Below are 12,132 nucleotides of genomic sequence, written 5' to 3'. Positions count from 1 at the left end.
AATTAAAAAAAAATAATTGTATATTCAGGAAAAAAATGTACAGAAGTATCTGTATACTACAGATCAGTTATTTAGCTCAGTGTTACTGAGCTCTACTAAAGCATGAGTACACTGATAAATCACTGTGCTGATCTGTTATTTAGTAGTTCAGTGTTACTGAGCTCTACTAAAGCATGAGTACACTGATAAATCACTGTGCTGATCTGTTATTTAGTATTTCAGTGTTAATGAGCTCTACTAAAGCATGAGTAGATTGATAAATCACTGTGCTGATCAGTTATTTAGTATCTCAGTGTTACTGAGCTCTACTAAAGCATGAGTTGATTAATAAATCACTGTGCTGATCAGTTATTTAGTATCTCAGTGTTACTGAGCTCTACTAAAGCATGAGTTGATTAATAAATCACTGTGCTGATCAGTTATTTAGTATCAGTGTTACTGAGCTCTACTAAAACATGAGTACACTAATAAATAACTGTACTGATCAGTTATTTAGTATTTCAGTGTTACTGAGCTCTACTAAAGCATGAGTAGATTGATAAATCACTGTGCTGATCAGTTATTTAGTATCTCAGTGTTACTGAGCTCTACTAAAGCATGAGTAGACTGATAAATCACTGTGCTGATCTGTTATTTAGTATCTCAGTGTTACTGGGCTCTACTAAAGCATGAGTTGATTGATAAATCACTGTGCTGATCAGTTATTTAGTATCTCAGTGTTACTAAGCTCTACTAAAGCATGAGTAGACTGATAAATCACTGTGCTGATCATTTACTTAGTATTTCAGTGTTACTGGGCTCTACTAAAGCATGAGTAGACTGATAAATCCCTGTGCTGATCAGTTATTTAGTATTTCAGTGTTACTGGGCTCTACTAAAGCATGAGTAGACTGATAAATCCCTGTGCTGATCAGTTATTTAGTAGTTCAGTGATAATGAACTCTACTAAAGCATGAGTAGACTGATAAATCACTGTGCTGATCAGTTATTTGTATCAGTGTTAATGAGCTCTACTAAAGTATAAGTAGACTGATAAATCACTGTGCTGATCAGTTGTTTAGTATTTCAGTGTTACTGAACTCTACTAAAGCATGAGTCGACTGATTAATCACTGTACTGATCAGTTATTTAGTATTTCAGTGATACTGGGCTCTACTAAAGCATGAGTAGACTGATAAATCACTGTGCTGATCAGTTATTTATTTCAGTGTTACTGAGCTCTAATAAAGCATGAGTAGGCTGATAAATCACTGTGCTGATCAGTTATTTAGTATTTCAGTGTTACTGAGCTTTACTAAAGCATGCGTAGACTGATAAATCACTGTACTGATCAGTTATTTAGTATCTTAGTGTTACTGAGCTCTACTAAAGCATGAGTAGACTGATAAATCACTGTACTGATCAGTTATTTATCTCAGTGTTAATAAACTCTACTAAAGCATGAGTAGACTGATAAATCACTGTGCTGATCAGTTACTCAGTATTTCAGTGTTGCTGAGCTCTACTAAAGCATGAGTAGACTGATAAATCACTGTGCTGATCAGTTATTTAGTATCTCAGTGTTACTGGGCTCTACTAAAGCATGAGTTGATTAATAAATCACTGTGCTGATCAGTTATTTAGTATCTCGGTGTTACTAAGCTCTACTAAAGCATGAGTAGACTGATAAATCACTGTGCTGATCAGTTATTTAGTATCTCAGTGTTACTGAGCTCTACTAAAGCATGAGTAGACTGATAAATCACTGTGCTGATCAGTTATTTGTATCAGTGTTAATGAGCTCTACTAAAGCATGAGTAGACTGATAAATCACTGTACTGATCAGTTATTTAGTATTTCAGTGTTACTGAACTCTACTAAAGCATGAGTAGACTGATAAATCACTGTGCTGATCATTTACTTAGTATTTCAGTGTTACTGGGCTCTACTAAAGCATGAGTAGACTGATAAATCACTGTGCTGATCATTTACTTAGTATTTCAGTGTTACTGGGCTCTACTAAAGCATGAGTAGACTGATAAATCACTGTGCTGATCAGTTATTTAGTAGTTCAGTGATAATGAACTCTACTAAAGCATGAGTAGACTGATAAATCACTGTGCTGATCAGTTATTTAGTATCTCGGTGTTACTAAGCTCTACTAAAGCATGAGTAGACTGATAAATCAATGTGCTGATCAGTTATTTAGTATCTCGGTGTTACTAAGCTCTACTAAAGCATGAGTAGACTGATAAATCACTGTGCTGATCATTTACTTAGTATTTCAGTGTTACTGAGCTCTACTAAAGCATGAGTAGACTGATAAATCACTGTGCTGATCATTTACTTAGTATTTCAGTGTTACTGGGCTCTACTAAAGCATGAGTAGACTGATAAATCCCTGTGCTGATCAGTTATTTAGTAGTTCAGTGATAATGAACTCTACTAAAGCATGAGTAGACTGATAAATCACTGTGCTGATCAGTTATTTGTATCAGTGTTAATGAGCTCTACTAAAGTATAAGTAGACTGATAAATCACTGTGCTGATCAGTTGTTTAGTATTTCAGTGTTACTGAACTCTACTAAAGCATGAGTCGACTGATTAATCACTGTACTGATCAGTTATTTAGTATTTCAGTGATACTGGGCTCTACTAAAGCATGAGTAGACTGATAAATCACTGTGCTGATCAGTTATTTATCTCAGTGTTACTGAGCTCTAATAAAGCATGAGTAGGCTGATAAATCACTGTGCTGATCAGTTATTTAGTATTTCAGTGTTACTGAGCTCTACTAAAGCATGAGTAGACTGATAAATCACTGTAATGATCAGTTATTTAGTATCTTAGTGTTACTGAGCTCTACTAAAGCATGAGTAGACTGATAAATCACTGTACTTATCAGTTATTTATCTCAGTGTTAATAAACTCTACTAAAGCATGAGTAGACTGATAAATCACTGTGCTGATCAGTTACTCAGTATTTGTGTTGCTGAGCTCTACTAAAGCATGAGTAGACTGATAAATCACTGTGCTGATCAGTTATTTAGTAGTTCAGTGATAATGAACTCTACTAAAGCATGAGTAGACTGATAAATCACTGTGCTGATCAGTTATTTAGTATCTCGGTGTTACTAAGCTCTACTAAAGCATGAGTAGACTGATAAATCAATGTGCTGATCAGTTATTTAGTATCTCGGTGTTACTAAGCTCTACTAAAGCATGAGTAGACTGATAAATCACTGTGCTGATCATTTACTTAGTATTTCAGTGTTACTGAGCTCTACTAAAGCATGAGTAGACTGATAAATCACTGTGCTGATCATTTACTTAGTATTTCAGTGTTACTGGGCTCTACTAAAGCATGAGTAGACTGATAAATCACTGTGCTGATCAGTTATTTAGTAGTTCAGTGATATTGAACTCTACTAAAGCATGAGTAGACTGATAAATCACTTTGCTGATCAGTTATTTATCCCAGTGTTACTTACCTCTATTAAAATACTCATTATTATACCCATACTGAAACTATGGCTCAATGGTTCAAAAATATTGCAGATCTAGATTGTTTTTATTTGTAAATATAATATAATATGATTTTTATTTGCAATCCACAGCTCTCCTATTGAGCAGCTGCTCATGCAATGTGCATGCAACCCAGCATGGCAACCACTAGGATTGCTGTGAATCAACAGGGACAGAAATAAGGCCATCCCACAATGTTATCCATGTTTTAAATACAATTTGTCAGTGTTTTATTTTGTAAATATTGTTCAAAAATGTATCCCGTATACTGTAGTACATTGTCAGTGTACTGTAATACTTCTGTGGATTTTATGTCTTTTAATCTTTTTGTAGTTCTGCGCACACACACACACACTTTAAGGTTGACACATACTGCAGACGAGTGCGAGGATCATCCGCAGCAGTTTATACGGACACTTCATCCCGGCCCAGTTCTGAAACACACACACACACACACACACACACAGATGGGTTAGAGAGGTTAGTGCATGTGTATGTGTGTGAGCAATTCATGATTAATGAAAGAACAGAGAAAATACACTCAGGGCATGTGGAGTAAAACAGGAAAGCCCTTACAATACTCTCACAGACCCACTCTCAGAGACCATATGGATCTTAAGTGAAGTGGCTCGCCTTACTCGAGTCCAATCCAACGACAGGCTCGGCACGCGAACCACAATCACTGCTGCATTTTTAATCTCTCTCAATACATAACACACACACACACATACAGAAGATAGAGAGGATAATTTTAGAGCTTTTAAACAGCAGGACCAAGAAAAAACATCTTGGTGTATTTCCATCTAAATATGCAGATGCTTGGGACAGATTTTTTCAATACTATAAGCCAGAATTGTTCGATTCCATGTTTTAAAGTACGCATATCATTTGATCTTGCATTACCCTCATGTTGTCCCAGGTTTGTCTGTGTAAGTCATTAGTTAGCTACCTATCAAGCCATCCGCTACTCTTCTCTGCTTTATTTTCCTCCAAACACTGTCACTGTGCTGAAGACTCTCAGATACTCTCTCTCTCTCTGATTTAGACAAACACACACTCACACAGCTGATGGCACTTTTTCTCTTTCCAATGTAGGACAAAATAAGCAGCTACACTTTATTTAGTTTATTTGCTCCATTAAAGCTCCCAGTTAAACTCAGTCACTCAGCACATTACAATATTCTAATTTAAAAAAAGCATAAAAAGCAAAATATTTTATTTATTTCCAGAACAAGCACAGATAAACTGGCCAGCCATAACATAATTGTTTATGCTTCTTGTTTCTGCTTTCCTGCTGGTTTTAATATTACCCTAACAACATGAATCCAATATTGTTTTTCAGGTAAATAGAAATTGTGTCAAAAGGCCTATTAATAAGTATTAAAAATTAATTATGGATCATTACAGATGCTTTACTTTAAAAGTACCAAGTAGTCATGCAATGAGGAAAAAGAATTCCAGAACAGAAGAAAAAGATGCAACAGTAATCGCTTTATAATCGCATCTCAGATCTCTAAATCATAATCGAATTGTAAGGTGCCTAAAGATTTCCACCCCTAATATGCATAATTTTTTGCCTTTGTACTATGCGAAGTATTGCCAACCTGTCCATTGCATACTGAGTGTCATCTTCTGATACTCCTGAATAAACAGAGTATCCCTTTTATATCTGTAAATGTCTGACCAGTGCTTCATACCTGACAAATATAACATTTTTAGTACAAATTTCACTGACTAAAAAAACACTTTGAGCAAAGACTGAATATTTACTTTTTTCAAAAGTTAAAAAATTTCTTTCAGGTTTAAAAGTATTTTAGTAAAGGAAAAAGAGGAAAATTAAAAATTTATGTTGTGATCGAAGACCGAGAGTGGGAGTTCGCCTGTGAAAATAGTCACAAACTGACCGGCAGTCCAATTTGGAAGGAAATTTAGCTGGAAAGTGAATATTATTTTTATATTTTTTTATATTTTAGAACACCATATATCATTTCTAAATATGACAAGGCCAAAACAAACTAGTGCTGGAGACAATGTGGACAAATTGGAGATCATACACACATTTTTTGGGATTGTCCAAAGATTAAAACATTTTAGGAAGGAATCAGAGAGGAAATTTTAAATATTTTACATATTTTTATTGAATGGAACCCCCTTGTCTTTGTCCTGGGAGTGCTCCCAAGTGAGTTGTTAAGCAAAGAAATATTGTATCTGCTTGCAATCATGGTTTTAGACGCAAAAAAAATATTACTGTATGTTGGTATAAACTTTCACCCCCATTGTAAATCAATGGAAAGAGAGATTGGTGAGGGTTTATATTATGGAGAGAATAAAAGCAAAGCTAAACCTAACCACTGATTTACTTTGATAACCATTGATAACATACCTGGACATTATAGATTATAAGTTGTGTGTATGTGTTATAAGTGTTTTGCGTGTGCAGACAGGTGGATATGTGTACATGTGTGTGTATGTGCATAGGTGTATGTATACATGTAACTATATAGAAAATCACTACAAAATGTAAGGTAATTCTACAGTACGTGGTGTAGAGATGTTACAATGTAAGTAAAAGTGAGAGAAATTTTAGTAATGGCCAACTAAAGAATTTGGCTCATTAACAACAAAAAACCTGGAAGAAAATTTAATATAGATTAACACACAACCATGGGATGAAAAAAAAAAACTTTAAGTCAATAGAATACACCACATTATTATTAAGGGGCTGGGCATATCACTGTTAAAGACTATAATGCAGAGTTGCCCTCAAGAATGAAAATACAGAGAGCTTACTTCAAGGTGAAAACCTCTGGTAACACAATCTAACAATATAATACACTTTATACTTTATAAATATTAATCTAAAAAATAAATATTCATAAGATTTTCTATTTTAAAACACATCTCAAGGCAGATAACACAGATGAGATATATATATGTTCCTTGATATGCGCCCTCTGTTCCACAGTTTTAAATCAAACTAGCCAAGACATGATTAAAGTACACATTCCTGACTTTAATTTAAATGCATTTGCAAACATTTCAGTTTCATCAAATTACTGTAGAAATACCAGGTAAATTAGAGCAGTCATGTTTAGCATTTTGTTGCAATTTCCTTACATGCAATGACTGCTTGCTAATAGTCTGCAATTGATAGAAATCCCCATGTGCTGAGCATCCTTTCTTGAATTCCTTCGCCAAACATCTTATGCAGCCAAACATCTTCTGTTTTTGGGTCTTGTTGCCTCAATATTTGATTTTTTTTCTATTGAGACTTAAACCAGATGATGGGCAATGTTTTTTTTTTTACTTTTGAGAAACAACAGTTTTGTATCTTTAATAAATTTATTAAAAGTTAAAAGTATAATTTAAAAAAAAAGTGCATCAGTATCCAAGCCATGACAAACCTGCCACCATGTTCCACAGATGAGCTGGTATGCTTTGTATGGTTGGCAGACTACAGTTTGCTCTTGCCAAAATTCTAAAACTCAGATTAATCTGCAGACTCAAAATAAAGATTAGTAACATGCCTAGAAATCTTATACCAGCCATAATTGAGCAATAAAACACCTGTAAAAAACACCTGTCTAAGCCAAATGTCTAAAAAAATTATGGTATCCTGAAATGAGGGGAAACGTGTGTAAAAAACGCTTTTAAATTAACACAGTGAAACTGAAATGTATGGAAATGTCCTTAAATTAAAATGTGGAACTGGTACATTGTAAACTATGAAGCAGAGAGGCATACCAAGGACAATGTTTCTGTACCTTGTAATGTCTAAGTTAAAAGACCATAGCCCCATCCGAAGGGGATTCATTTCTCAGGGGGACATGTGTGAAAAATATTTCACACTTCTACTCAGTGGTAAAACTCTGTGTGCACCCACAGTGTAATTATGGTGTGTGGCAGTGGACAAATGGCCATTTTCTTAAACGAAAGGTGACGAAACTCCACCAGAGTTCAGTGAAAACAGTAGGTAATTCAGCCTGTAATTTTCTCAGACCCCCCTATAAAAGAGAAAATTACCCCAGGACCCCCTGAGAAACTAATCCTGTCCGGATAGGGCATTGATGGTACGTGGTCTAAAAGATTTGAGAACCACTGGCCTAGGCTATAAGAAGTTTGCTAACACTCTAAAACTAAAGGGGCTAAGCTAAGTAAACAAAACTGTAAACTGAAAAAAAAAACTTTCTTTTACAGTCAAATGAGTGCTGGATGTTAATTTACACAGATTTCTTTCCTGAAAACTGTTTATTTGGGTGAGTAAAGCACTTCTGTTTATTTACAGTAAGCTTAGATTTCAGAATTTTTCCAGCGGGCTGGGGCATTAGCATTAGCACCAGTGGTTAGCAGCAGGCTACAGGCCCATGATATTCACCTCTGAATGGGGAAATAGCTGTTAGTGGCTAATGTTTTTTTAATGCTTCTTACAACCTGACTGGCAAAATTCATACATATTGCACACTGGATTAAAAGGATTAAATTAAACAATTTTATGTGCGCCTTTTTGTGTGAAAAATACGATACAAAGCCTCAAATAAACTCAAATCAAAAGTTTATGTGAGTCTGGAATCCCTTTTCATGGTACACACAATAACAGTGTGTTCACATATTAGTACACTAAACATAAAAGGTACTTTGGACTAGATCTTTTATACAAAGGATAAATACTGAGGAAATAAAAACTCTGGGACAGCATCCAGCTATCTGCAGTCTGTCCTGTCCTGGCCTTGTCTGTGGTCTGGGGTCAGAGGTCAGGATTCCAGCAAAGTGCCAGAAACCAGTGCTGACTGCGAGGAAAATGAACACTTCTTTTTCCTCCCAAAAAACTGTCTGGCCAAAATCAAGCAATGAGTCTGGCAGAGCTGCGGTAAGTGAAGAAAACTGTTTTTCTGCACAGCATCCAGTAATTTCACAGCAGAATATCAGACTGTGTACTAAAACTGACTTGAAAACAGACCATGGTGCAACACAAGGATCCAAAACACACACTGAGCTGCCACCAAATCTCCCACAGTGACCAGAGACTGACTAGTAACTACTGGATGTGTCTGGATGCATTTGAAATTAGCAGCTATCCTGTAACAGGGACTAATTTTAAACATCTGGTCATGCAGGAGTAGTGGGATATACCCAACAGTGCTGAAGTGACAAATTAAAGTATTATTGCTGGGTTCAATTCAAATCATAGATCAATTTTTTTGTATTTGCTTGATTTAATCCAAAGTAGGAATCTGAATAGATATACAATATGTGAAATGCTTTTATAAAGCATGATAAATGAACAGATTCATAGAGAACAGCAAGTAGGGGTAAATACTAACATTTTCATGGCTCTGTGTACATATCAGTACAGTGTGTGTGTGTGTCTGTGTGTGCATATTGGATTCATTCGGTCTCCAGGGAAACAGGTTGAAAGCGAACAAAGATACATCCATTAAGGCCCCCCACTCTCTCTCTCTTTCTCTCTCTCTGTCTCTCCCTCTCTCTTCTTCATTCATTCAGAGATGTATGAGAGACATGGTAGTAGTTAGTATTGGTTACCATAACAACGTTGGCGAGATGTGCAGAGCAGAGGGCATAAACTCCTCCAGAACCCCCGACCACCGGAGCTCGCATATCCGTGATCGACACCGTCAGAGACCCTACAGTGAGAGAAAAGAGAGAGAGAGAGAGAGAGAGAGAGAGAGAGAGAGAGAGAATGAGTCAGTCACTGATTAATCTAATGTGTTACAATTTCCAATCCAGTAATCAGAAACTAAAGTTGCTTATGCAAGTCACAAGGAGTTACTTTTTTTATAATTTTCCTTAGTAAAAAGATACTGTAGCATCCGACTGGACGCGCTGAAAGGATGGACAGGAAGGACGTTTACAGTTGTTGGGTAAAGTAAGAGGTTATTGATGAGAAATGTAACATACTGTGGGAATTGTAGTGTGTGTATCTTGTCACATAGGTGCCGCAGCAGCACGTTAGATTCTCTCCCGCTCATTTTTGTTGTTTTAGCACTGACACGTTTTATTTTCATGTCATGACCCAGGAGGCTACAATAAATGCCCAGTACTTCATTTTAACCCAGTTTCTGCTCATCATACCACTGGATGATAACCAAAGTTTGGGTATTACCCCAGAAATGGGTGGAAGGGAAAGTTTAGCTCGTTCTGGCCCATAGAGTTATAGTGGAAACTAGGTCCCCTGAGCATCCCGACCCCGGTCACGCCAAAATAATAACTGGCGAGCATTCGGGCCACACACACACACATGTGTTGTTGGCAGCTGCTAAAAGTAACTAATACAGTAGCTTGAAAGTAACTTAGTCACTTTTAAAATCAAGTAATCCTTTAGGTAACTAAGTTACTTTTTAAAGGAGTAATCAGTAATTGGATTTCTTTTTCAAATGAACTATATGCCATTCCCTTTGAATTATGGTTCAAGAGAATTATTTTAACAAACAAGCTACCGAAACAGGCTATAACTAACAAGGCATTCTGGGTGAAATGTGTTGGCCATTCTCACAAAGCTTGGTCTCAGTCACAGGTCATCACAAGTCCTCCAACAGGATAATGACCTAAAACACACATCTATAAACACCCAAGAATGGATCAGATCAAATCATTAGACTATTCTTCAGCCCTAAATCCTATTAAGGAAATAAAAGGTGTAAGGAAATAATAAGGTGTAAGGAAATAATAATAATAATTCACATAGCTGGAGCAGTTTATTACATAAAGTGGGCTAAAGGAGTATGGACAGGTGCAAAAGTGTCATTAAGAGTTCCAGAAATCGCTTGATTGCAGTGATTCTCCAAAAGGTTGTGCAAAAAAACAGCAAATTCGAGAGTACCACAATTCTGTTGAGCCACAATTTAAAAGCAAAGTCTGATTTTCATTAGTTAATTTTAGTAATTTTGTAATAATTATTATTTTTCAGGTCAGTTTCAGGTTATTTCAATTTGGAGATTTCTTTCTTTAATTAAAAAGTACCAACAATTTTGTCCATGTGTGCATCTAAACAATAAAAGCAGAAATAACAACAGAACAACAGAACAGAATACGTCACTCAAGAGTGCAGCTTGAGTTTAACTTTGCTTAAGATCAATACAATCAAGTTAGCTGTGTTACTGGAACAATCTGGACTCACACTAATACACACAGATGTGAAGTTCCTGCTCTATGCAGATGTCCTAATGCTGCTATCCCCACAGAACAAGGGTTACAGCAGGAGCTGGACCTGCTGGAACAGTACTGTCAGAACTGGGCTCTGACAGTCCATTTGGACAAAACTTCCAAAAACAGCCATGATAAAGAAAAACAGCCAGATTTTCACTCCAGAAAACACTGCCCTAGAACACTCTTTACACTACAATTACCCAGGGACTAAGTTTCACATCCTGGCCCTGTTCCGTATCCTGTGTCCTGCTCTATATCCATGTTTTATCTGCCCACCTGTTTGTTTATTTACCTTCTCCTGCACGTGGCCTGTGTTCCTCCCATGTCTCCTTAAGTGCCTTAAGTGTTTTCACCTGTGTTTCATTTGTAGCACCCCCCCCCCCTTTGTTACCTGTCCTCAGGTGTTCCTAGTTTCCTCTCCCGCCTTGTGTCTGTATTTATAGTCCTGTGTTTCCTACATCGGTCCTTGTACATTCATGCGTCAGTCAGGTTGTGTATTTTCCATTGGTTTCTCCAGATTCTACGTTTCTTTGTTAATTTTGTTCTTTGATTGTTTATTTTTGTATTCCTAATAAAATGACTTGCATTTGTGTCCACTCTCCACTCCTCTCCAATCAGTGCTGCAGGAAACTTTGATCTGGGCAAGAATGCACTAAAGTAAAAGGACTGAAGGGCCCTATATGCAATCCAGGAAAAAAACATAAAATAAACATCCTTATCCATTTACATCTAATTAAAATTTGGTGTAAACATTTTCATAGTGTTATAAAATCTATTATGCTTTATGGAAGTGAATTTCAGTAAACTCAACTGCAATAGATGTACAAGTATCCTTACATACTGAACACCAACAAACGTGTAATCACACAGTTAAAAAAAAAAAAGCTTTATAAATCCCTGAAAACCCAAGCGCTCTAAGCCCTAAACCCAGTACCCATTGTCAGCTGGTTCTGAGACTAACTAACCCACTGACATCAAACATACTACAGTCTCAGTCCAGCTCTACTGCCCAAGTCCAATTAGGTCCCATCAGTCAATAATCAAAAATAGCAAATTAGACAAATCCAGAACACTGAGTCACCCACACTAGAACCCAGTCCAAAACAGAATGTTATCAGGCCCTGAACAGACAGTATGCATTAAAAGAATATCTCTTAACCATAAGAGATCTACAGCAGAGACAGAACCTGACTAAGGACCGGCTCAGTTACCACAGCCTGGCTGCCCAGACAGGAGCGCGGGCGTGTGGTCAGTGTGAGAGCGGTGAGGTTGAGACAGAGCCGCACACTTCCTCCTCCACTGCCCAGAATTCAGAATATTGCAAGAGAAATTCACCAACCAACCTAAAAACATCGTCCCAAACCTAGAAATGTGAGTAACACAGATACTTTACTAAATTCTACACACATACAGCTCTGGAAAAAAGAGACCACTTGAGTTTCTAAATCAGTTTCTCTGATTTTG

General features: G+C 36.7%; 1 protein-coding gene across 2 annotated transcripts in view; it reads right to left on the bottom strand.

Annotated features, from left to right (window-relative positions):
• The window catches only part of rhbdl1 (rhomboid, veinlet-like 1 (Drosophila)), an 87,135-nt gene that overhangs the window by 9,385 nt on the left and 65,618 nt on the right, over window positions 1–12,132 (bottom strand). For both annotated transcript variants that reach the window (XM_049480101.1, XM_007256813.4), the window contains exons 6-7: window positions 9,046–9,146; window positions 3,878–3,938 (exon numbers count right to left, since the gene is read on the bottom strand). In XM_049480101.1, coding sequence (XP_049336058.1) covers window positions 3,878–3,938; window positions 9,046–9,146 — 162 coding nt within the window. The remainder of the gene's footprint in view (window positions 1–3,877; window positions 3,939–9,045; window positions 9,147–12,132) is intronic.

This window comes from Astyanax mexicanus, chromosome 6 (assembly GCF_023375975.1).
Source record: "Astyanax mexicanus isolate ESR-SI-001 chromosome 6, AstMex3_surface, whole genome shotgun sequence".
In the NCBI taxonomy this organism is placed as follows: Eukaryota; Metazoa; Chordata; class Actinopteri; order Characiformes; family Acestrorhamphidae; genus Astyanax; species Astyanax mexicanus.
The sequence above is the reverse complement of the archived record's forward strand: the minus strand, read 5'-3'. Positions and strand labels throughout refer to the sequence as shown.